The sequence below is a fragment of the Trichomonas vaginalis genome, chromosome III (assembly GCF_026262505.1).
Source record: "Trichomonas vaginalis G3 chromosome III, whole genome shotgun sequence".
NCBI lineage: Eukaryota > Parabasalia > Trichomonadida > Trichomonadidae > Trichomonas > Trichomonas vaginalis.
Genome location: NC_067205.1, coordinates 19,724,786 through 19,751,338, shown reverse-complemented (window position 1 = coordinate 19,751,338; position 26,553 = coordinate 19,724,786). Strand labels below are relative to the sequence as shown.

The following is a 26,553-nucleotide window of genomic DNA, read 5'->3' as shown; positions in this document are numbered from 1 at the left end:
ATTTAATGTACGAATCATACCGATGACTGAAGCCAAACAAGATTTAATAGAATTATCAACAAATCCTTTAGATGTATGGATAAATATACATTATGATGAATTGTGTGCAGGTATGACGTGTAAAAATGCTCTATGCTGCAAACCATCAGACATGAAAGACAAAAACTTTCAAATGAGCATTAAGGATAAATGTGATAGGAAACAGAGAAGAATAGATGGTAAACAAACATGGTGTTATGTTTTGAAAGAAGAAATGAAAGGATTATATAAACAGGTTGAACCAAACGATAATGAGGATTCATTTACTGACAATGAAATACCTGTAAATGAAGCTTTATAAAGTACGATTTGAATTTATTTTTGCATTAATCCTGCTGTGATGTCTAAATGTCATGTTGTCAGTAATTTTAAGAGAAGTTAATTAACCTGGTGACATGGTGACGTAGTGACACCTTCAGTTCTTCAAAAATAATTAATTATTGAATAACCTAAAAACCATTAACGATAAAATAACTGATAACAAAATTTTATTTTTATATAAATGGATACCCCACAAGCTCAAAATTTACCACGAATCATAACAAGGGAGGAAATGAAAAATGATGCAAGAACTAATTAAAAACAACAAACCACGAAAACCGAGAAGATGCGGTTATGCAGTAATGATGGAAAGAAGAACCCAGAAGGGTTCGGCGTCTCGAAGAGACGTTGTCGAAGAGGAATAAAAATTAAATTTGGATTGAGTTTAAAAATTCATCTTTATTAAATTCATCTCTTCCAATCAATTTATTTATTCTATTAAATTCTTTTATTTTTGCTTCACTCAGTTTAAGGATTGAACGGTAAGTTTCTAATTTTTCGATTATTTCTTTCCTCTCTTTATCGTTTTCAATTACTTTAGTTTTATGGGCATCAGCCCCGCCGCATTGCAGCTTCTTTTTGTAATAGCATATTTTTGATTTAATTCTGTTTAGTTTCTTTTTATATTCATCGTCTGGACTCTGAATCTTAATTGAATCAGGACTCTTAGATGCTTCGTTGTCACTCATTTCTTACGAATTAAAAAAATTAAATATTATTTAAATATAATGGAGTAATAAAATAAATCGGAATTTCTATTAATTTATTGTTAACCTCAACTAATGCATTGCCGTTAATATATCTAATAAATTCAGCTATTGTGTCAAATCTTCGTCTTCTTTTTGTCATTGATTTATCAGTTTTTCCATAATCGAGATGAATCAAAACTTTATCCCCTTGTTTAAAATTCATGAGCCCCGAATTAATTTGTTCACGTTTTAACATCATTTAACCTTTCCATTTGCTTTCTAATATATTCCCATTCTTTTGAAATATCATTTTCATTTCCACTGGTTTCATGTTTATAGTTCTATGCCATGTATTATTGTAATAATATACTAACTGCTGTATGATGGAGTCATGATTTCCATCCCATCCGACCGTTAACCCCTAACGCATCTCTAAGAGTTCTCATTACCGCATCAACTATTTTATTATGAAACGTATATGGAGAGGATGAAAAGAAAAAATTAATTTGTGGGAAATAATGAGCCATAGCTGCCTGAAATCCTTTATCACCATCACCCCTGATATTATCTACTCTTTCATGATCTAGTAAGTATTGAATAGCTCTTCTTGTTTCCTGTTCTGTTTTCCCTTTCACTGGAATGCAATATAAATATCTAGTGTTAATGTTAATGGCAAATAAATAAGTAACGTTTCCTTTTGAATATTCTAAATGATCGATTTCGTATGAATATGGATATGGTGCAAATGAAGGGCGACTAAATTTTTCCTTTAACGGTTGAATTTTCGGGTCAATTGGTTTATTTAATATCTTGAAATCCTTTTTAAAATCTTTTTGCTTCTTTAATGTTTGAAATGGATATAATAAAGTGAATGATGAAGGATTAACTGAAGGAGGAGGAGGTACTCGTTGGAGGTTTTGGTGTTGCAAGTGGTTTAATTTTATCTGCTTTGATTTTGGATGATGAAGTTTTGTTTCATTCCTTCATTAATTCTGGATGTATTCTATTCATTTGTTTTAAATATGCTGTATATAAAGGTTTGATATACTTTCCCGCTTCGAGTTTATGTTGAAGGATGAATTCCAAAAGTTGATCTTCATTTAAAAGTCGGGCTGAATATGTTTAACTAATGAATCATAAATTAAAGCTTGTGCATCATTTATGGTCTGAAGGACCTGGGTGTTTTGCACCTTTTGTTTTTGTTCCTTTGGCTTTTGCGGCTCAGGATTATATAATTTATATAATTCATCAATATCTTCTTCTGTTAATACTTTATTTTTGAAATCTTTCAACTGTTTAAGTTGTGATTTAGTTTTTCCCTTTGTATATTCATTATTTTTAATTTTGTCTTTAATTTTAGAAATTATTTTATCATGATATTTCAAAATTTCATTTTTATAATATGGATAATAATAATCCATATCATCACCCTTTATTATGTTTTTGGAGATATGATTTTAATTCATAATAATTAAGAAAATTTTGATTAAGTACTAAATCATAAATTAAATTTTTTAAATCTGTGTTATCCATTTATATAAAAATAAAATAAATGTTTTAAGGGTGCCCACCTCTTTGAATCATAGTATCAAAACCATTATTTACATATTGAATCGCATCATTAACGGTTCCTTTTGTCTCTTCTGTGGCATTTTATTAAAAATAAAATTTTAAATTGTATTAAATAAATGGCATACAACATCCATTTTCACAACATACAGCCTTAGTGTGTGCTCCTGTTAATGCAGTCTTACCGATTGTTAAGCGAGTCATTGACCCGTTTTTAAGTTGTAAATTAATATTCTGACCATCAAATATCACTTTATCATTTATTATATCCAAATAATTTTTAGGTGTTAATTGTTTATTTTGTCGTAAACTAACACCTTTCATTTTTTGTGCAATCTTTTTAAAATCACTTCCATCAATTGAACCGTTGAATGATGTATAACACTTAGGGCATAAAGCAACCATGTTATCACCTTGTTTCTCAATTGCTAAACCCAATAACTTCTTCTCATGTGCTTTTTCTTCAGCTTTATTCTTTAATTTAGGTTTAAATTTCTCATCAAAACAGAAGAAATCAAATGGTGCGAATTTGAAAATGTTTTTATCATAAAATTGTTTATCGGTAACAATTGCTTGAAATGCTTGAGTGTTAGGAAGATTTGGGTCGCCAGCGATTGCCCAATAAGATGAATCAGTATCACCTTCAATGAAATGAAAACGATTAACATTCATGCATTTATACATAAAATCATAAATGAAAACCAAATACCAGTATTTAGCATTATCTAAAGTGAAGAATGCCTCTTGTAAACATGTATCACATCTATAAAATCTATCTTTAAGCATCACTTGATATGTATCTTCACCTATTTCTCTTATGTTTTTAAACTTATTTGACATACATGCAACGCGTGCCTTCTGTGCATTCATTATTTTAGTCTTTGCGTAATTTTGTGTATTCATTGCATCGTAACCATATGATCCATTAAGTGAAATCTTGCAAAATAAACTTTTTCCTTTATTTCCTTCTAATTCAGCCTTTTGTCTTTCGTTCATAAATTCGTTCGCAAATTCATTAAAACAAGTGTTTTTAGTAAATGTTAAAATTGATTGAATATCATCGATGATAAAATGAAATCTGTCTATTAGATACCAAAGATAATAAGAAGAAAATGGTTGATATTGGTTGTGTGTTGATGCTAACTGAGTTAATTTCCTCTGTTTCTGGTCAACTGGTAGATTGTTTGATTTCATGTAATTATACATAAAACTGCCAATTGTTTTTTCATCTGTGATAATATCTAAGTTTCTTATTATCGGTAAAAAGTTTATGTAATCATTAATGTATTTTTCATCAATGTGACCCTTTACTTCAGCCACGAATAAAGTATTTTTCTTCTTAATTATTCCCAGTGCTTTTGCTTTCTTTGTTGCTGTATCACAAATGATAACACCATTCAATCTTCCCGGCATATACATTTTATGGTCAGTATATTGAATGAAATCATGAGGATTAGATGAAAATGATGAAGGATATAATGAATTAAAATCAACACCAACGAAATGAGTCATAATGTTGGTGGTGTCCTCATTTGATACAGTTTTAGTTTCTGGATTATATGAAAGTTTATTAATGTGCGTGATTCCTTTAAGATTTACTCTATGTTGAACATTTGATAGACCACCAGTAATTCCATTACGGAGAATGTGATAAGCTTCAACTGAATCTAAAGTCATTGGTAAATTATTTTTTAATGCATAATTTCTTAAATTGATTCTTAAACGTTGAACATCTTCATCTTTATTTGATTTTACGACATTGCAATAACAACACATTAACTGACAATTTTCTTTAGTATGTGGTTTTTCATTATCGATTCTATCAATGTTGGTTTATTTGCATATGTAAACGCTTTACCACACATTTTGCATTTAGATGAAAGGATTAAATCGTGATAGTATTGAAAATCATCCATTGAAACATTATTTTTAGTATCCCTTTCTGCTTTTTCATCTTGTTTCTTATATGATTCAATTTTATATTTCCAATACTTTTTCGTTAATTCAAAACTTGATTCTATCTCTTCCTCAGGATATTTTTCATTAGGATTAAAGTCTTTATATGCTAAAGCGTAACGAATCATTGAAGCATTCGATGATAAAGAAAGATTATGAAGCATATCAATTTTATAAACAAATGTTTCTTCAATAATTTTATCGATTGGGTCAATCATAATTTCAACATCTTTATTGCAATAATGAATAAAATATTCTAATCTATTCTTAAAATTTTTAGCATCATTGAGATATATTTGATAATCACTATCTGATATAGTTTCTTGAGTTAATGCTGAATAAAATGAATCTTTCGTGAATGGTTCCTCTTTATATAATTCTTCTTCGTAATTCCCATGTGATGAATTGATAAGGGAAAAAGGATTTAACACGTGATTTATTGTTTCCGAAATCTTGAGTGAATTGGTCTAATGTCCCACCCGCTATATAATTTCTGATGTCAATAAATCTCAATTCATATGGAACGTTTGTTTTCTTTACAATGATTTGCTTAAATTGTGAAGATGAACCCAGCATTGATTTTATTTTCCATTTTGCAGTGTTTAAATCACGCAGAATTAAATTTAAATCAAACTTTCCCAAATTAAAACCTATGATATTCACTTTATTGAATTCCTCATCTAGAAGTTCTTTAAATGCTTCCTTCTGTTTTTCATTTAATGTATGAGATAAAGTCCCCACCGTTTGCGGCTTCAATAATTCTTCATATTGTTCAATATTTGATTTAGCAACTAATGAACAGGTTGAAAATAAAAACTCAATCCAATCAGAAATAAAAGAATCACTTGAAGTTAAGCAAAAATTCCTCGTATATGTTTTATCGTTTAATTTAACCGTTGATGATACCATGAATGGTTTTAAGTAAGCGTTCAAAGTTGCACACTCAGAAAGTTGTAATTCTTCTTTAGTCTCTAATGTTTCGAAGTCAAAAGTAATATAATATCTTGTCGGTTTATAATATTCCTGCAAATTATGAGCTAATAACCACTGATATATCTTCTGTTTCGTAATATGTGGTGCATATGGTTGCTGTGTCTTTTGCAACTGAACGTCTTGAATTAATCTCCCATTATTTTCTTTACATTTCTCACAATGCTTTAAAAATCTTCTTTGGTTTTTCCTTTCTGGATCATCACGGATAGAATAAACTTCTTCTTTACAATATGGACAAACTTTATAGCCGGTGAGTGCTTCAACGTCTGTTATTCTGTCAGCGTGAAGTTTTCCACATGGACTCTGTGTTAATAAAATATTTACTGTTTCAAATTCTGGATCTATCATTATTGATTCCACTAATGGAAAGTCTACCTTATTTATGTCCACGTCTTCTGGTTGAGGATCACAATAATAGAAATCAATATTAACATTTAACATTCTCGCTAATCTCTCACTTTCTGATGAAATGTCAAACCCTTCATATGCATCTATTGCTTCATTTAAATAGCTTCTACGAGTTTTAGGATTAACACCATCAGGAATGTTATAGAAGCGTTTAAATAACCTTCTACCTTCTGCTCTAATTTGATTATCATTCATTTTAGCTGTTCCGTTTTTGTTCATTTATGTAAGAATAAAAAATTAAAAAATAAATAAAAATAAAGTTTATTTTTTAAAGCCCATAAAATGAATTAAGAACACATAAATTTTTATCATCTGCGACGTGACGAATACATTTTAATTTACTCAAGAATGCGTACCCTGATACATTAAATCTAATTCCTGTCTTATTTAATTTCACAACTTTGAAAAGGAATGTATGAATAGCTATAAAATGATGAGAAGATGTTTTATGGGTTGCTTCCATTTTTTCTGAAATAAATGAATAAATATAATGCTTATAGTTTTCATATCTTTTATTTCTTAATAACGAATGGTATAGACCTTTCAACTTCGTCTTCCTTCGGTGCTGTTCTTTCATATGAAACATTATTAGTATCTTCAATAATGAAACCGCAATCACACAAAATTTTATAGGTTCCAATGGTTTCTTTTGATATTTTATCTAATAAATCAAAAACTTTATCAACACCTGTGCATTTATTTAAATAATAATTTGTGTAAATATCATGATCTTCTTTCTTAATCGTATTAGTTGCATATGTCACGTTTTTAAGAGCTTTTTTGAATTTTTGGAATCTAAAGGTGGTGAAAGTAGGATACAGGGGTATTCTTCATTATCAATAAATTGTAACTTATGTTTACGAATAAATTTAGTACCTTCTTCTGAAAGTGTTTCGTCTATTTCACCATCTAATAAATTTTGTGTTGATTCTGAGACATAATTTTTATATCTTTCTTCATGAGATTTCTGAACTTCTGATTCTGAAGCTGGGATATTCATTAAACCCTCTACTTCATTTTCATTATATTTTTCAACTTCTCTTAATTCCTTAATTTTTTCATCTATTTCATCTCTTATTTTTTCAGTCTTTCAATTTCATTGTATTCATCATCTTTAATCCGTTCTTCATAATATTCAGGGAAAACATCAGGTTCTTTAGGTTTTTCTTCTTCAGATGTATGATATAAGAAATTTATAACATCATCTTTATTCATTTTTCCATCATAATCTAAATCATTTAATAACTCCAATTTTTGACAATTTCTTAAATAATATTTATTAACTTCATAACCACCTCCTCTAATATATCCTTTAGTTCCCCGTTTGTGAATCCTAATTTTTTAACGTTGTTAGTTTTGACGCTCATTTCATACAAAATAAAAAAATAAAATAATAAACATAACTAAGTTTTAATTTTTCGTAAGAAGTTTATTTTTATATATAAATCATTCTTAAGGTCAAACAGACTTCTTATTTTTATATGAACACCATCCTCTAAAATTCGATAATCTATTTTATCTGGTTTTCCTTGTTGGGTCATTTATAAAAGATAAAAAAATAAATTATTTTAAAATTAATGTTAATTTTTTTTAATGATTTATAAATAAATATATTTTAATGCATCGTCTATATATAGATGTAACAAAAAAAGTCACTAAACCCTTCATACCCTACTACTACACGTACAATAGATTTCCCAGACATTATAAAAAATGAATAATTCTGAACAACTAAACTTGTGAATTAACAAAATTAAAACATAAATATTAAATATTTGATGAATGTATCATTGAATTTCACTGAAAGTTTTACCCCCATCCTTTTTATTACTTTTGCAATGAGTCAAAAAACTCATTGTCTAAGTCAAATTAATTGCATTCGAGAAGTATTCCCATAGCGATGCTAATCAAGATAGTGTTTGGAACCTTTATTATGAAGGAATTAGTCCTCCTTCCGAAGTTTTTACCGGTGAAGTTGAAAAAGTCACAGCAGCATCTAGCAAATGCTTTGCATACATCTGCAAGTTTATCAATCTTCAAGATAGAGCAGTTAATTTCACAAATACAGTTGGCTACTCGATTTTACTTTGCGAAAACGTTTTTTCAAAAGGTCCAGGTACAGTTTATATTCAAAGTTATAGTAAAAATAACATTATTATTGATAAATTCTGTTCATTTGAAAGTCAAACTCCTACAGATGGCCAATTTACTTATTTATATGGCGAAATTAACAGTACACTCCTCCAAGGATCAATTTGTAATGGAGGAAATAGTTCAGTAAATTATATGAATTACCAGCAAGATGGTTTTGCATCACTTTCAAAAACAAACATTTCTAACTGTATTTCATCAATAGATCCAGGTTTTGATTATGAAGAAGTTGAATCAACAGTAAATGTTTCATTTTGTAATTTTGAGAATTTAAAAGCAGCTTTCTGGATTATTACTTCGTTTTCTTGTCAAGGAAGAATTGACCGATGTAATTATATAAATAATTCTCAAGAGAAAAATTCTGGATTAGTTTATGTTTATATGAATAGACTTGATATTTTCAATTCATCTTTCCAAAACAATCGACCGAATAACAACGGATTTTTATTTTATGGAAATTATGGCGGAAAGATTTATATACATCAATGTAGTATTGATGATTTATCAACTGATGGAACAGTTGATGTATCAGATCAAGGAACAGAATCATTTAAAATTAGTTTTTACTACATTGATTTTAGTATATGTGCAAGAGATTTTGAATATGAAGTATTATTTGTACCAAAGAAAGAAAATAAAATTTGTTCTTCTTTTAAATCCATAAATTTTCTTTTTGGTAAATTTCATTTTTCTATTTTGTTATTGATTAAACGATAAAAATTTCACTTACACATATAGTTCTCTCAAGTGTGCACTTTCCACTTCCTGACATGCTAACAATATGCAAAATACAAGTTTGATGAGACACAGAAATTATAATCTTTGTTCATATGAGGAAAGCACCTAAATTTCTTTAAATTTCCTCATATATTATGGCTTAAATGTGACTTCTCATAGATACATGAATAGTAATCCTTGAACTGTTTAATTTTTTGACCTTTATATCTATATGTTGCATATTTAAACGCCTACTTTTTTTTGACAAATGTAAAGAATCTTTTGACCATTGTCAAAAAAATTTTTTTATGAATGTAAGTCCAAGAATTATTCACCAAGTTTCAGAAGCATTTCCATACATGAGGGTTAAGACAAAACTTAAGAATCCACGATCAACATTAGGTAAATCTATCAAAGAAATATTAAATCGAGCAGGCAAGCGACAAATTTCACATCCAAAGCAAAACCAAACTTACGAAAACGATGATTCTGCATCAGAAAGTCGGCGAAGTAGTACAAGAATTAACGAAATCCTACATTTTCAAAATAACTTTGTTAAAAACAATTCTAATTCAAATTTCATATTAGAAAGTATATCAGAAGAAGTCGAAGATCAATTATTTAATGAATCACCAATTAAAAAATCTATTAATAATAAAATTTCTGAAATAATTCCATCACAAGACCAATTACAGCTTGACGACATTACAGAAGAAAAATCCGAAATAAATACATCAATAATTTCCACAAATACAAAAAATTCATATTCATATCTTGAAGAAGAAGAAAAAGAAGATAATTTCGAGTTTTATCCAGAATATGACTATTACAAACCTCGTCAACCTTACGAAAAACCTAAGAAAGGCTCAAAAAGAGTCAAAAGAAAACCAAATGCTGCATTTATTGAAGAACAACAAGAATTAAACACAGGAATTGATATTGATATTGAATATGAATATTCATATGAAGAAGAAAACAACGAAGAAGTTTTGTTTCTTGGAATTCCAAAAGACGGAGTTTATGCTAGTGATGACGATCATCGTGGCTTTCGTGTTAGTAAATATCCTAAACTGAACAGATACGAAACAGATCCAGATAAATATCAGGTCATTTCGACAATGAATTATCGATCTCGACTTTCAGAGTCAGTTTTGTCTAATGAAACATATCTATTTGAGTTCAACCATATATTCGATAGTGACCCAGATAAAATATCCCCTTTAACTCTTAAAAACGGATCAAGATTTATATTCTCTTCATCAAGTGATGATGAATCCGGACTCAAACAAGACAAATTCAATACACCAAAGAAGTATAATTACAATACACCTAAAATTAGCAAATCAACAACAAAAATTTCACAAAAAGAAAATTATCAACAATCAACTCCAAAAACAACAACAAATAAAGAAACCCATTCAAAAACCTCGCCTTTTAAACGAAAATTCCTCGATAATTCTAGTTCAGATGATGATAATTATAAATCTACTCCCAGAATCAAAAGAGATAATGCCAAATCAGCCTATAATTATAATAATAAGTTCCTTAAAGGAATTGATTAATTGTTTTATTTGTTTATATTTATAAATTGTTATATTATTCATCTAGTTATATTTTTCTTTGAATACAATGCTTGGATTATCTTTATCTTCTCGAGTTAAAAATAAATCATCATCAACAGGATCTGTCGTTATAAAAGTACCTTACAAATAATTTATTTGTTTCATCATTTATGGAGTTTGGAGTTACCCAGAGAAATGTGTTATCATTACATTGAATACGATAATATAATTTGTTATTATCAGCTCGATGAGAAGTAACACGTATACAATAGATTTCCCAGACTTATAAAAAATGAATAATTCTGAACAGCTATACTTTTGATTTAACCAAACTAACAGATAAATAATAAATATTTGATGAATATTCCAGTGAATTTCATTTTTTTATGAAGGAAGTTCACTTTTGGTGTCACCCCCATCCTTTTTATTACTTTTGCAATGAATCTAAAAACTCATTGTTTAAGTGCAATTAATTGTACTCGAGAAGTATCCCCATAGCGATGCTAATCAAGATAGCATTTGGAACATTTACTATGAAGGAATTAGTCCTCCTTCCGAAGTTTTTACCGGTGAAGTTGAAAAAGTCACAGCAACATCTAGCAAATGCTTTGCATACATCTGCAAGTTTATCAATCTTCAAGATAGAGCAGTTAAATTCGAATATACAAAAGATTACTCGATTTTACTTTGCGAAAACGTTTTTTCAGAAGGTCCAGGTACAGTATATATTCAAAGTTCTAGTAAAAATAACATTATTATTGATAAATTCTGTTCATTTGAATGTAAAACTCCTACAGATGGCCAATTTACTTATTTATATGGCAAAATCAACAGTACACTCCTCCAAGGATCAATTTGTAATGGAGGAAATAGTTCAGTAAATTATATGAATTACCAATTTCAAGGTTTTGGATCACTTTCAAAAACAAACATTTCTAACTGTATTTCATTTCATCATCCAGGTTTTGGTTATTGGCAAATTGAATCAACAGTAAATGTTTCATTTTGTAATTTTGAGAATTTAAAAGCAACTGGATATGTTATTACTGGGTTTTCTTTTTGTTCAGGAAGAATTGACCGATGTAATTATATAAATAATTCTCAAGAGCAAGATTCTGGATTAGTTTTTGTTTATATGAATAGACTTGATATTTTCAATTCATCTTTCCAAAACAATCGACCGAATAACAACGGATTTTTATTTAAAGCAGATATGGATGGGCAGATTTATATACATCAATGTAGTATTGATGATTTATCAACTGATGGAGATGTTGATACATCAGAAAAAGGAACAGAATCATTTAAGAATAATTTAAAATTCATTGATTTAAGTCCATGTGAAGGAAATCTTGAAATAGTATTATTATTTGTTCCAAAGAAAGAAAATAAAATTTGTTCTTCTTTTAAACTTATAAATTTTCTTTTTGGTAAATTTGATATTTCACTTGTTTTATTGATTAAATGATAAAAATTTCAATTACACATGCTTTCCACTTCCTGACATACTCATCACACATACGTGTATAGTAATCCTTGAACTGTTTAATGTTTTGTCCTTTATTTCTATAGGTTGCAGCCTTAATCGCCTGATTTTTTTTTGACAAATATATAATAAGAATCTTGGGACAACTGTCCAAAAAAAGTTATTTGCCAAGTTTCAGAAGCATTTCCATGCATGAGGGTTAAGACAAGACTTAAGAATCCACGATCAACATTAGGTAAATCTATCAAAGAAATATTAAATCGAGCAGGCAAGCGACAAATTTCACATCCAAAGCAAAACCAAACTTACGAAAACGATGATTCTGCATCAGAAAGTCGGCGAAGTAGTACAAGAATTAACGAAATCCTACATTTTCAAAATAACTTTGTTAAAAACAATTCTAATTCAAATTTCATATTAGAAAGTATATCAGAAGAAGTCGAAGATCAATTATTTAATGAATCACCAATTAAAAAATCTATTAATAAAAATTTCTGAAATAATTCCATCACAAGACCAATTACAGCTTGACGACATTACAGAAGAAAAATCCGAAATAAATACATCAATAATTTCCACAAATACAAAAAATTCATATTCATATCTTGAAGAAGAAGAAAAAGAAGATAATTTCGAGTTTTATCCAGAATATGACTATTACAAACCTCGTCAACCTTACGAAAAACCTAAGAAAGGCTCAAAAAGAGTCAAAAGAAAACCAAATGCTGCATTTATTGAAGAACAACAAGAATTAAACACAGGAATTGATATTGATATTGAATATGAATATTCATATGAAGAAGAAAACAACGAAGAAGTTTTGTTTCTTGGAATTCCAAAAGACGGAGTTTATGCTAGTGATGACGATCATCGTGGCTTTCGTGTTAGTAAATATCCTAAACTGAACAGATACGAAACAAATCCAGATAAATATCAGGTCATTTCTACAATGAATTATCGATCTCGACTTTCAGAGTCAGTTTTGTCTAATGAAACATATCTATTTGAGTTCAACCATATATTCGATAGTGACCCAGATAAAATATCCCCTTTAACTCTTAAAAACGGATCAAGATTTATATTCTCTTCATCAAGTGATGATGAATCCGGACTCAAACAAGACAAATTCAATACACCAAAGAAGTATAATTACAATACACCTAAAATTAGCAAATCAACAAAAAAAATTTCACAAAAAGAAAATTATCAACAGTCAACTCCAAAAACAACAACAAATAAAGAAACCCATTCAAAAACCTCGCCTTTTAAACGAAAATTCCTCGATAATTCTAGTTCAGATGAAGATAATTATAAATCGAGATGGATAAAATGCACAAATTTGCACACATTTTGACACTTTTTCTGACAAGCATCATTCAAATTTGAAGAAAAACCTCTAAATTTCATTCAAATTTCTGTCAAAATGTGTGCAAAATTGAAATAGGCACACATTTTGACATACGATTATTTATATACGTTATTTTAATGGTTTCAGAGAAATCTTCGTTACACATTATTGAAGATTACTCAATATTTAAGTGAATGACTCACTACCACCTGTTTAGAAAAATGGTAGCATAAAATCCAAATGTCACATATATTATTTCTTATTTCATACAAATAAACTTACAATTATAACCTCAACTTGTTTGCAAAGCAGAAACTCAATATAAGCAATCGATCAGTAGTGTATTTAAAAGTCGAATTTAAATTTAAAAATTTATAATCTTATTTTCGGAACCAAATAGTATAAATTTAGGACAAAAGCTACGTGGTGTTGATAACAACTATTAAAATTCAAATATTACTACCATGAACAATACAATGGCTCATATTGATAATTGATAAACGTGCATATAAATTGCATATATCATCAATGTCATTAAGTAAAATACATGTATATAAATAGATTAGAAATATTTTTCGGTTGAGAATTAAAATCTATGTAATAAAAAATAAGTTATAAAAATAAATACCGAATTTTTATTTGTAATATAAACTGCTACAATATGCTAGGGTATACAAATGTATTTGTCGTATTGATTTGAAAGATCTTCAACATGGTTCAGATCTAAATTTGAAACTCGTAAAATAAAGCGAATCTTTATTTATATATAAACTGCTACAATATGCTAGTGTGTACAAATGTATTTGTCGTATTGATTGAAAGATCTTCAACATGGTTCAGATCTAAATTTGAAACTCGTAAATAAAGCGAATCTTTATTTATAATATAAACTGCTACAATATGCTAGTGTGTACAAATGTGTTTGTACAAATGTATAACTCTTTGTCAATTGTTATGGCACCTTATAACTTAAAAATCATTTTCATTAACAAATATAAAAAGTGACAATTAATATTTTCATTAAATGCATATTTAATTATCAAAACAATGTCGATTTAGCTTGAATGTTTTTAAATGTGTAAGTTTAGGAAAACAAAAAATAATTAATTCTCGCAAAGAAACTTATTTTAAAAAACCTAAACAAAAGTTCATATAATAATAAATCTAAAAATAGATATTAATTTAAACGAAGATAATGAGAGAATGGGGATGTTGTAAAACAATGAGACTTAATGATCAAATAATTAAAAATAATAAAATTAATTAAAGGAAAGCTAAAATAGTTTAATGAATTTTTATAGATTGATTACACAATCAATGTTTCTGTGTCAATGTACATCAATCAACATTGTTTCATTGAATTTTGTCTTTCACCAAGAAGATTCAAGAACAAAGTTTTGTAGTTTCAATAGATTGATTACACAATCAATGTTTCTGTGTCAATGTACATCAATCAACATTGTTTCATTGAATTTTTGTCTTTCACCAAGAAGATTCAAGAACAAGTTTTCCTCTTTTTCTTTTTTAAATGATTTTTCACCTTCCTTCATGTACTAATGACAGGAAGATCATCACTTAACTATGATACAGTTTTTAATTTAATGATCACATGTCCTCTTATTAGTATATCATTGGGAAAATATAAAATCATTACATCAGATTTTGAGAATGCATTAATGAAATCAATCAAATCTAAAGTCAATGATGAAACTACAGTCACTGGTTGTATATTTCATTATATAGCAGCTTTGTTAAAAATTTCAAAAATTATGTGATGAAAACGATGTTTGCGCAAAATCACTTTTAAAACTATTATGTGCATGTCCTTTTGTTCCAATAGAAGTTTTTGAAATAATTTGCAAAAAATTAGATGCGATTAAAGAAATAAATGATTTTGCAAAATATTTCTTAAATACATGGGGTAAAAAGTAGATGTAATTAACAAGCTGAAAGTATCTGATATGATCTTTTCCAATAATGGAGTTGAGTCATTTAACAAAGTGTTAAACTCTCATATTCATTCCACATCCAACTATTTATCATATGATTTACATCCTTTGAAAGTTGATAAGGTATATTTTCATCGATATGCAAGGCAGCAAAATGACAATTTTGATCATAAAAAATCGTATTTTATACCATTGACAAGAATTCAACAAGAGTTAGATGTATTCACATCTAATTTTGGATTAGAACGTGCAGAAATACCAAGTGAAATAATCAAAAAACATAAAAAATCATTTCGATTTGGAGAGGCCGATTATCGAGATATAGAAATTGAAAAATATCTGAATAAAAATGATGAGCAGTTTTCAAATTCTGTTACAATTAAATTAGAAGAATCCGATGATATAATATATCAATGAATTCGAAATTACAGAAGATGATATTTTGGAAATGAGATTAATTAATTTATGACAAATCATTTAGAATAAAAAATTATTTTATAAGAATTTGAAAATTAATAATAAGGGAAATAGGAACAGTAATATATAAGTATATATGAAGACAAAAATTCAATGAAACAATGTTGATTGATGTACATTGACACAGAAACATTGATTGTGTAATCAATCTATTGAAACTACAAAACTTTGTTCTTGAATCTTCTTGGTGAAAGACAAAATTCAATGAAACAATGTTGATTGATGTACATTGACACAGAAACATTGATTGTGTAATCAATCTATAAAAATTCATTAAACTATTTTAGCTTTCCTTTAATTAATTTTATTATTTTAATTATTTGATCATTAAGTCTCATTGTTTTACAACATCCCCATTCTCTCATTATCTTCGTTTAAATTAATATCTATTTTTAGATTTATTATTATATGAACTTTTGTTTAGGTTCTTTTAAAATAAGTTTCTTTGCGAGAATTAATTATTTTTTGTTTTCCTAAACTTACACATTTATAATGAACATTCAAGCTAAATCGACATTGTTTTGATAATTAAATATGCATTTAATGAAAATATTAATTGTCACTTTTTATATTGTTAATGAAAATGATTTTTAAGTTATAAGGTGCCATAACAATTGACAAAGAGTTATACATTTGTACAAACACATTTGTACACACTAGCATATTGTAGCAGTTTATATTATAAATAAAGATTCGCTTTATTTTACGAGTTTCAAATTTAGATCTGAACCATGTTGAAGATCTTTCAAATCAATACGACAAATACATTTGTACACACTAGCATATTGTAGCAGTTTATATTATAAATAAAGATTCGCTTTATTTTACGAGTTTCAAATTTAGATCTGAACCATGTTGAAGATCTTTCAAATCAATACGACAAATACATTTGTACACACTAGCATATTGTAGCAGTTTATATTATAAATAAAGATTCGCTTTATTTTACGAGTTTCAAATTTAGATCTGAACCATGTTGAAGATCTTTCAAATCAATACGACAAATACATTTGTATACACTAGCATATTGTAGCAGTTTATATTACAAATAAAAATTCGGTATTTATTTTTATAACTTATTTTTTATTACATAGATTTTAATTCTAACCGAAAAATATTTCTAATCTATTTATATACATGTATTTTACTTAATGACATTGATGATATATGCAATTTATATGCACGTTTATCAATTATCAATATGAGCCATTGTATTGTTCATGGTAGTAATATTTGAATTTTAATAGTTGTTATCAACACCACGTAGCTTTTTGTCCTAAATTTATACTATTTGGTTCCGAAATAAGATTATAAATTTTTAAATTTAAATTCGACTTTTAAATACACTACTGATCGATTGCTTATATTGAGTTTCTGCTTTGCAAACAAGTTGAGGTTATAATTGTAAGTTTATTTGTATGAAATAAGAAATAATATATGTGACATTTGGATTTTATGCTACCATTTTTCTAAACAGGTGGTAGTGAGTCATTCACTTAAATATTGAGTAATCTTCAATAATGTGTAACGAAGATTTCTCTGAAACCATTAAAATAACGTATATAAATAATCGTATGTCAAAATGTGTGCCTATTTCAATTTTGCACACATTTTGACAGAAATTTGAATGAAATTTAGAGGTTTTTCTTCAAATTTGAATGATGCTTGTCAGAAAAAGTGTCAAAATGTGTGCAAATTTGTGCTATGTTTTTTTCTCTTATAAATCTACTCCCAGAATCAAAAGAGATAATGCCAAATCAGCCTATAATTATAATAATAAGTTCCTTAAAGGAATTGATTAATTGTTTTATTTGTTTATATTTATAAATTGTTATATTATTCATCTAGTTATATTTTTCTTTGAATACAATGCTTGGATTATCTTTGTCTTCTCGAGTTAAAAATAAATCGTCATCAACAGGATCTGTCGTTATAAAAGTACCTTACAAATAATTTATTTGTTTCATCATTTATGGAGTTTGGAGTTACCCAGAGAAATGTGTTATCATTACATTGAATACGATAATATAATTTGTTATTATCAGCTCGATGAGAAGTAACACGTATACAATAGATTTCCCAGACTTATAAAAAATGAATAATTCTGAACAGCTATACTTTTGATTTAACCAAACTAACAGATAAATAATAAATATTTGATGAATATTCCAGTGAATTTCATTTTTTTATGAAGGAAGTTCACTTTTGGTGTCACCCCCATCCTTTTTATTACTTTTGCAATGAATCTAAAAACTCATTGTTTAAGTGCAATTAATTGTACTCGAGAAGTATCCCCATAGCGATGCTAATCAAGATAGCATTTGGAACATTTACTATGAAGGAATTAGTCCTCCTTCCGAAGTTTTTACCGGTGAAGTTGAAAAAGTCACAGCAGCATCTAACAAATGCTTTGCATACATCTGCAAGTTTATCAATCTTCAAGATAGAGCAGTTAATTTCACAAATACAGTTGGCTACTCGATTTTACTTTGCGAAAACGTTTTTTCAAAAGGTCCAGGTACAGTTTATATTCAAAGTTATAGTAAAAATAACATTATTATTGATAAATTCTGTTCATTTGAAAGTCAAACTCCTACAGATGGCCAATTTACTTATTTATATGGCGAAATTAACAGTACAATCCTCCAGGGATCAATTTGTAATGGAGGAAATAGTTCAGTAAATTTTATGAATTACCAGCAAGATGGTTTTGCATCACTTTCAAAAACAAACATTTCTAACTGTATATCACTCATTTGTCCAAGTTTAGTTATGTTGAAAGTGAATCAACAGTAAATGTTTCATTTTGTAATTTTGAGAATTTAAAAGCAACTGGTTGTGGTATTACTTCGTTTTCTCATTGTCAAGGAAGAATTGACCGATGTAATTATATAAATAATTCTCAAGAGCAATATTCTGGATTAGTTTATATTTCTATATATAGACTTGATATTTTCAATTCATCTTTCCAAAACAATCCTCAGATTAACAAAGGAGTTTTATTTCAATCAGATTATGGTGGACAGATTTATATACATCAATGTAGTATTGATGATTTATCAACTGATGGAACAGTTGATGTATCAGATCAAGGAACAGAATCATTTAAGAATAATTTAAAATTCATTGATTTAAGTCCATGTGAAGGAAATCTTGAAATAGTATTATTATTTGTTCCAAAGAAAGAAAATAAAATTTGTTCTTCTTTTAAACTTATAAATTTTCTTTTTGGTAAATTTTATATTTCACTTTTGTTTATTGATTAAATGATAAAAATTTCAATTACACATGCTTTCCACTTCCTGACATACTCATCACACATACGTGTATAGTAATCCTTGAACTGTTTAATGTTTTGTCCTTTATTTCTATAGGTTGCAGCCTTAATCGCCTGATTTTTTTTTGACAAATATATAATAAGAATCTTGGGACAACTGTCCAAAAAAAGTTATTTGCCAAGTTTCAGAAGCATTTCCATACATGAGGGTTAAGACAAGACTTAAGAATCCACGATCAACATTAGGTAAATCTATCAAAGAAATATTAAATCGAGCAGGCAAGCGACAAATTTCACATCCAAAGCAAAACCAAACTTACGAAAACGATGATTCTGCATCAGAAAGTCGGCGAAGTAGTACAAGAATTAACGAAATCTTACATTTTCAAAATAACTTTGTTAAAAACAATTCTAATTCAAATTTAATATTAGAAAGTATATCAGAAGAAGTCGAAGATCAATTATTTAACGAATCACCAATTAAAAAATCTATTAATAATAAAATTTCTGAATTAATTCCATCACAAGACCAATTACAGCTTGACGACATTACAGAAGAAAAATCTGAAATAAATACATCAATAATTTCCACAAATACAAAAAATTCATATTCATATCTTGAAGAAGAAGAAAAAGAAGATAATTTCGAGTTTTATCCAGAATATGACTATTACAAACCTCGTCAACCTTACGAAAAACCTAAGAAAGGCTCAAAAAGAGTCAAAAGAAAACCAAATGCCGCATTTATTGAAGAACAACAAGAATTAAACACAGGAATTGATATTGAATCTTCCCAATTAAAATCAACAATTATTCAAAAAGATTTCAATACTTTGTATTTATATAAAAATATCCTCATTTATTCAGCGAATGCACATACATTGTACTATAATTTAGTTTATTCCACTTATCATTTACTAAGACTGAAGAACAATTTTATTTAAAGTTGATTTATTCTTAAAGGTGGAAAATGTTTATTTAGTTTTATTCTTTTTCATACCAGAAAGCAAGATAAAGAGCGAAAGCAAGTACAATTACTTGAATTACAATAACAAAGATACCAACACCTAGAAGAATCTTCTTCCATGCTTTGATAAGATCATCTACTTGTTGGGTGCAAGTTTCAATTGTTGTTGCAGTTGTGTTGTGATAACCACAGTTCTTCATATCTTCTTCGCTATATGGTGTCTTGTAACCACAGCATTCTAAGCCTTCTTTGATACTTTTGATTGTATCTTTGCCTTTGTTTTCATCCCACCAAGCTTGAACAGTAGTGTTAATCTTCTTTACAATACCAATTGCTACGGCAATGATAACAATTTCAATAACAACAACTACAATGAACAGGATTGCGTATGTGACTCTGTAGCATTTAATGTTACCAAAGCAAATAATAAGGAAGCCAAGAATGCATACAATTGCAACAAATACGAAAACAACAATCATCATAATTACACCTGTTTTTGCTTTGCCTAAAGTATCAAGGTTATTCTTTTTGATTGCAGCCCAACCAATGAAGACACATAGGCCAAGAATGAGAAGAACAATGAAGTTGACAATTCCAATAACTGTTCTAGCGCAGCAGGAGCAGCAAGTCATACTTGTGTGAAAATGAAGTTCTCTTTCAAACGTCATACTCTTTTCAATTTTTGATAAATCTTTCAATTACTGAATTATCGACATTCAAATGATATTTTAAGCGACTTGCAAAATATATACAATCATTTATTAATACTTTCTAAACCTATAAATTATGATCTTAAATTTTTTTTGGCAAAAAAATTCTGATCTTAAAAATTTATCAAGTTCGCATTAAACTATTATACTATCAGAAATAATTAATATTATCAACTTTATAATTTCAATTGGTTTTCAATTCAATAAAATCTATTCGATAATTCACAGGGCTCCATTCGGCACTTAATCTTCATAAACACTCCTCTCAATTGATTCATTTGTAATTGATATATAAAATAAATGTTTACTAATAAGATCTAATAACTCAAAAGACGAGTTGTGATATGAAAATATATAAGATTATTTGAGTAATTTCATGATCTTGATACAATATCTAGTCAATTTATGCCTTCAACATTTTTGGGACTCTATGATTTGGTAATTTGTGATATGAAAACTTTGTTTATTGTTACGCTGAATTTTGAAATGAGTTCTGTGAATAAGGAGATAATTGAATTAGATTAGGAATATAGGAATAATAAGCATTGGAACTTTGCTGGTAAGGCATGGGTAGAGGTTGACTTTGTTGATTTCCTTGCATGGAAACACGAATTAATGGTTGAAAGAAATTTTGTTGGTTGATTTGTGGGGGTTTTATCTGGATTTTTTCTGGACAATTCTTATATAGATCATTCAATAAAAATGTTCGATTATCACCTTCAAAAGTTCGATAATTAAATATGTTAAAATGCAATGTAAATTTTGCACGTAAATCTTCATCCATGAACCATTCCCGAAGTTTGATATTTTTAAGTAAGTTACAAAGAGATGGAAAGTCAGATTCAAGCGAAGAACCTATTGGAGTATGAACAATCATATGATTCAAATACTGAATTTTCCTTGTGGTAACATCTCCCGTTATCAAATATTGTTCAAGAGTCGTTGGCCAAAGATGTAAAATCCGTAAAAAAATCAATAACCAGAGAAAGGAAAAAATGGCAATCGTTGTGGTTCTAATGATTGGAGTTTCATCGAAATATGAGATAACTAAACTGACAATTGAGGCTTATATATGCGGTCAATAGTGGAAGTTCATTGAAAGTATTGAATATGTTGCCAATCAAAATTATAATACATGCGAAAATTCTGCCAATTCCGCAAGTGGGAGTGCATGATATGCAATTAAGAAACCTATGTGGTATGTAACAGCATTCACAGCATTTGGGCGGATGAAAACAACAGCTACAACAAAAATAAGTTTCACAGTCAAAATCTACAGTCAGGTTTCCAAGATATGCTTCCATATCATAATCATCCCATATATAATCACTATTGAATGACTGAGAAACCCCATTAACACCATCTTCAATTAAATCATCATCCGATTGATCATTTTGTAAGATAGAACTAATTTTCATCTGAAAAATGAAGTGAATGATTGGTTTGTCAAAAATTTTCACTCCCATATTATTTGTATTTAGGGATAAATCGATATAACATTTTTTAAAGATGTAAAAAATGCGGAAAAAGATGTTGTAAAAGATGTTGTAAAATTATTGAGAACAAAATTGTCACCTAAAAATAAAAGTCAAAAGGTTCAAGAAACACCATTTTTATAAAGAGATACCCCAACAAAAATTGAGGGAGATTGAAAGAAATTGAGATGGAAATAACGCAAACTTTTTAATAAAATGTGCCTTAAAAAGGATGAAAATACTTTATAATTCTGTATATTCTTGAACATTATAAATTCGTCGAATAAAATTTTAAAGATTTTTAAAAATTTAAAAAATGAAATCTAGAATATATTAGGAATACCAGAATATGGTCTTTTATGAAATGTTTCAAATTGAAGTGACTTAAGATAAGATCGATTCTCCAGGTATTTAAATTCTTCCTTTGGATTATCTTGATCATTGTAAGTTTGAAAGATTTGTTGCTTTCGATTTTCTTTGACAATTGAAATCAATTTCTTTACACTGGAAATTGTTTTAAGAACTGATACACCAAAATCGAGTAAATCACAATAGACCTCATCAACACCATTAGAAAACTCATTAAAATCAACTCTTAGTTCACGACAAAATTTTTTTATTATTGGATATATTTCTTTCGATTTGTATGAAAATCTTTGTATGAAATTTAGGTTGAGATAAGTTCGATACTTGATTGCAATAGAATCTAACGATTTAAGTAAACCAGGCCATTCTTTATTAATCCAATATAAGTACTTATTTAGATATTGTATAAAATTTCCAAATTGGAATTCAGTTTGATCTTTCAATTGATAATATTGAAAGAGACTCTTCTGGTAATTCGTCTACATTAATTGAATAAATTAAGTTTAAAAGTTCCATAACTTTTTCATTAACTTTATAAACAGTTGGAGAATAGTTCAAAAAAATCAAACCTCTGTTGACAAGATGTAAGTGGCACTATAAATAATTTTGTAGATGGCGCGAATGCATTGAGAAGAATCTGCATACTTGAGTGAAAGCTATCAGGTAATCAATTGTAATCTGCCATTAAAATTTTTGAAAAAATTTATGTCAAGAGTGAAGAAATATAGGCAAGCAGATAGATAGTAAAATAGAAATGAACATTTAAGTTCTTAATTTTTATTAAAGAAATTGTAATTCAGTGACCTTAAAAAACCGATAACCAAAAAGTGACAGTTCTCACTAATTCCTAGTTCGTTAGCATTCATAACTCACTATTTCTCGGTGCATTATAATTATAGACATCTATAATCTTCAAAAAGAGCTAGCTAGAGTTAAATATATATAAAATTACGAAATGTTAAAAAAAACGACCTTTATATATGAAAGACATCTGTTGTCTTAAATTGTTTTTCCTACAATCTTATTCGTAATTCATCGACAACAAAGTGTCAGGAGAAAAGAAGGAATAGTAGGGAAAAAAAGCATATTCATGTATTAATGCTTAAACAGAATTCGCATCAATTTAAAGTACTTTCATTTCCAAACTAATTTTATATCGAATAAATCCTAAAGAAAAATTGGAACACCAAAAAATGAATGGTATAACTTAATTGAGATTTGAAGGTTCATGCATATCATACAATTACAATATAATGTATGCATTAAATAAATTCCATGAAATATTCTATAGAATAAGAGACATTAGAAATTAAAGATTTTGTTTAAGATATCGCTTAAGAAAAAGAAAGAGGAAAAAAATATGAATAGTTTGTTAATATATTTCAAACATTTATTCATAAAACAATAACAAAAAAAACATATATTAGTCATCTAAAAAGTCATTTTCTGTAAAGAAACCTTTCAATTTCGGATTATCTTTTCTTGCTGCTTCAGCTCTTGCAATTCCAGCTGGTCTTGGCATTAATCCAGCAGGAGGAGGTGGAGGAGGAGTGCTGTCGTCATCCTTGTCTTCGTCAGGTATGTCTAGTTGCAAAAGACGACGTTTTGGAGGTGGTGCCATTTGCATTTTTTGTGGAGGAAGAAGTTTCGCTTTTTCTGCAAGGAATGTTGAAGATTCGTCATCAAACAAACTACTCGATACTTCCAATCCTCTGTAATTACTATTAACCTCTGGCTTTGGTGGAGATTGTTTAGGTCTGGAATAATTATTTCGAATTTGAGGTGGTGGATTGTTGATTGTTGGTGGAATTGCTTCTGATGAACTCTCTACCATGAATGGATTACTTTCATTAACAGATGTTCCTGATTTATCAACGACAAACGGATTATCTTCTTCATCATGGTCACTTTCTGGGATTTCTCCTGGCTCCTCTTCTTCTGTTACGAAGTCTTCAATAGCGAAACTGTTTTCTTGCTGATCATAGTCAGTTTCAAATGGATTTGATTCATATGAAAATTCCCCTTCTTCAGAAGAGCTGTTTCTATGGATATCCTCATCAGGTTGGACATATATGGTCGGTTTAGGTGGTTGTTTCTTTGGAGATTCATCTTTAGGAGGTAAATCTTGAGGTTTCTTCTGAAATTGCATTGATTCCTTCTCTTTTTGAAGCCTTTCAGCAACTTTTCGTCTGATTTGTTCACTGACAACATCGATTTCGCGTTCAAACTCTGATGTTCCCATATTAGCTTTTGCAGATTTTTCTTTATCTACAAAAACTCTTGCTTTATTTAGAGTTGCTATCTGATTCTTTGGCTTATTAGCAGGAACAAATGATGGAGGAACAATATCATCCTGTTCTTGAGGAGGGGGAACGAGATTTGTAATAGGATGGATGATATTTTCTTTTTTGTCTTCAATTTCAGGGAGGGACAATTCATCCGAGTCACTTTCGGGCTTAGTATTGACAACCGTGGCCGGTTTTGTGATTTCTATCTTTGGCTTTTCTTTTGGAGGCTCTTCTTTTGGAATATCTTGCCTCTGGTTGAGCGGATCACGTTTCTTAGTAACATGTTGCTCTCCACTACTCGTAGAAGTGTCACTTGGAGCAAATAAAGCAAATGGATTTAATTTTTCTTCACTTGGAGTTGAAGAAATTGGCTGAGTTTGTACCTTTTGCTGTTGTATCTCTTGCTTTGGCTGAATTTGATTGTAAGTAATGATTTGAGGCGCTTGTTTTATTGGTTGAGTATTTTGAACAATATATGGGGTATTTTGCTGAGTTATTTGAGCTTCTTTGAGTTTTTTGATTTCTTTAAGTAACTCTTCTACGTTTGGTGTTTGTATTGGCGTTTGAGTTCGAATTGAATTCCAAGCAGGGACTAAATCAGGATGTTTTCTCCTAAAATGATTATCAAGATACACAGTACCTTTAAATCTACGTTGGCAGACAGGACATGTTTCGTGGGATCCTCTTAAAGATTCGATTAATTCTTTGGATTTTTGATATGATTCTTCTAAAATTTTGTATTTCTTGGAAAGCCTATTGTATTTTGCATTCTTTTTCTCTACCATTTTGATCAGCTGATGATGTTGATGAAACAGATAATCAATACTAACTTGAAGTAAGCAAAATAGTCTTGCAGAGAGTGGATTATTAAAAGATTTAGTATCAGATTGATTAATGGTGAAAGTTTGGAAAGCAGAGATAAAGTCTTTAACTTTTGATGAATCTTTATTTCGACGAATTACATCAGGATCAAGTTCTTTTATTAGACTCCAGTCAATTGATGAAAATGGAGATACCTCTTGTATTGGGGGTGGAACAAATTGTTGTATTACAGGTTGAGTTATTATTGCAACATTACGCATTAACGAATTATGAAAAGCCAAATTAGTTTAGAACTGGTTTGTTCATACAGATATACTGCAGTTAGTATAACTATCATTATATCAGGGAAAAAATGAGTGATATTATTTTTCTAATTTTTTGAGATGATTCTGCATCGCTCTTAGAGCAATTATACTATTGTATAAGTACGTATAATGTATCCAAATATATTTGTTTCATAAAATTAAAAATTTTATAAAATTTTATTTGCAAGAGTTAGGAATTACATTCACTTACCTTTTCATAAAAATGCCTTATATTCAATTTGAGCTTAAAGAAGTCATAAAAAATTTGAAATATAATTTTTGAATTTCAGAATAGAGAATAATTTACATTTCTCTATCTTTTATGACATTAGTTACAAAAAGGCCAAAATTCTCAATTAATATTTAGATTAAGGAATATTATTTAATTTGAAAAAGTAATTTTATTGAAAATTGAATATCAAGCTATTATTCTATGAATCGAACATAAAAGGTAATACAATATTGTTTAATAGTTTGAATAGATGGAAAAATATTTTTAAATATCGGAAAGATTTGTTAGGTAATGAGCAATAAATAGTAATCAAGAATTGATGAAGATTTATACAATTTGCAATATATTTTTTTAATTGTATTTTATTTGATGAAATTTGGGCGACTAATTTCTTTTTAATCGATCAATTAAATACGTTTGAGAACAGCTGTATGAACGATCTCTTG

At 28.5% G+C, this 26,553-nt stretch overlaps 7 protein-coding genes and 1 pseudogene across 8 annotated transcripts, besides 2 other annotated features; 2 read left to right on the top strand and 6 right to left on the bottom strand.

Moving 5' to 3' along the window:
- Nucleotide 1: 1 nt before the first annotated feature.
- Nucleotides 2-7,115: a mobile genetic element.
- Nucleotides 729-1,049, bottom strand: TVAGG3_0732220 (uncharacterized protein; the record flags this gene model as incomplete). The annotated part of the gene is made up of 1 exon (XM_051244573.1): nt 729-1,049. One exon carries the CDS (start codon nt 1,047-1,049, stop codon nt 729-731), a length of 321 nt encoding a protein of 106 aa, XP_051091160.1.
- On the bottom strand, nt 1,637-2,582 carry TVAGG3_0732210 (annotated as a pseudogene). The gene has a single exon. A coding segment is annotated over exon 1 (946 nt).
- Nucleotides 2,730-3,614, bottom strand: TVAGG3_0732200 (DNA/RNA polymerases family; the record flags this gene model as incomplete). The annotated part of the gene is made up of 1 exon (XM_051244572.1): nt 2,730-3,614. One exon carries the CDS (start codon nt 3,612-3,614, stop codon nt 2,730-2,732), a length of 885 nt encoding a protein of 294 aa, XP_051091159.1.
- On the bottom strand, nt 5,620-6,194 carry TVAGG3_0732190 (uncharacterized protein; the record flags this gene model as incomplete). The annotated part of the gene is made up of 1 exon (XM_051244571.1): nt 5,620-6,194. A coding segment is annotated over one exon (575 nt), but the record flags the coding sequence as incomplete, so codon positions are not given.
- A 1,337-nt stretch (nt 7,116-8,452) lies between the features above and the next one.
- TVAGG3_0732170 (uncharacterized protein) lies at nt 8,453-10,405 on the top strand (the record flags this gene model as incomplete). Its single annotated transcript, XM_001279693.2, has 1 exon — nt 9,152-10,405. One exon carries the CDS (start codon nt 9,152-9,154, stop codon nt 10,403-10,405), a length of 1,254 nt encoding a protein of 417 aa, XP_001279694.2.
- Nucleotides 10,406-13,208: 2,803 nt separating this feature from the next.
- Nucleotides 13,209-17,382: a mobile genetic element.
- A 1,763-nt stretch (nt 17,383-19,145) lies between these two features.
- Nucleotides 19,146-19,863, top strand: TVAGG3_0732150 (uncharacterized protein; the record flags this gene model as incomplete). Its single annotated transcript, XM_001302350.2, has 1 exon — nt 19,146-19,863. A coding segment is annotated over one exon (718 nt), but the record flags the coding sequence as incomplete, so codon positions are not given.
- A 63-nt stretch (nt 19,864-19,926) lies between these two features.
- On the bottom strand, nt 19,927-20,541 carry TVAGG3_0732140 (tetraspanin family; the record flags this gene model as incomplete). Its single annotated transcript, XM_001280636.2, has 1 exon — nt 19,927-20,541. One exon carries the CDS (start codon nt 20,539-20,541, stop codon nt 19,927-19,929), a length of 615 nt encoding a protein of 204 aa, XP_001280637.2.
- Nucleotides 20,542-23,852: 3,311 nt separating this feature from the next.
- Nucleotides 23,853-25,910, bottom strand: TVAGG3_0732130 (zinc finger, C2H2-type family protein; the record flags this gene model as incomplete). The annotated part of the gene is made up of 1 exon (XM_001302352.1): nt 23,884-25,830. The coding sequence occupies one exon, from the start codon at nt 25,828-25,830 to the stop codon at nt 23,884-23,886; it is 1,947 nt and encodes a 648-aa protein (XP_001302353.1).
- Nucleotides 25,911-26,553: the final 643 nt, after the last annotated feature.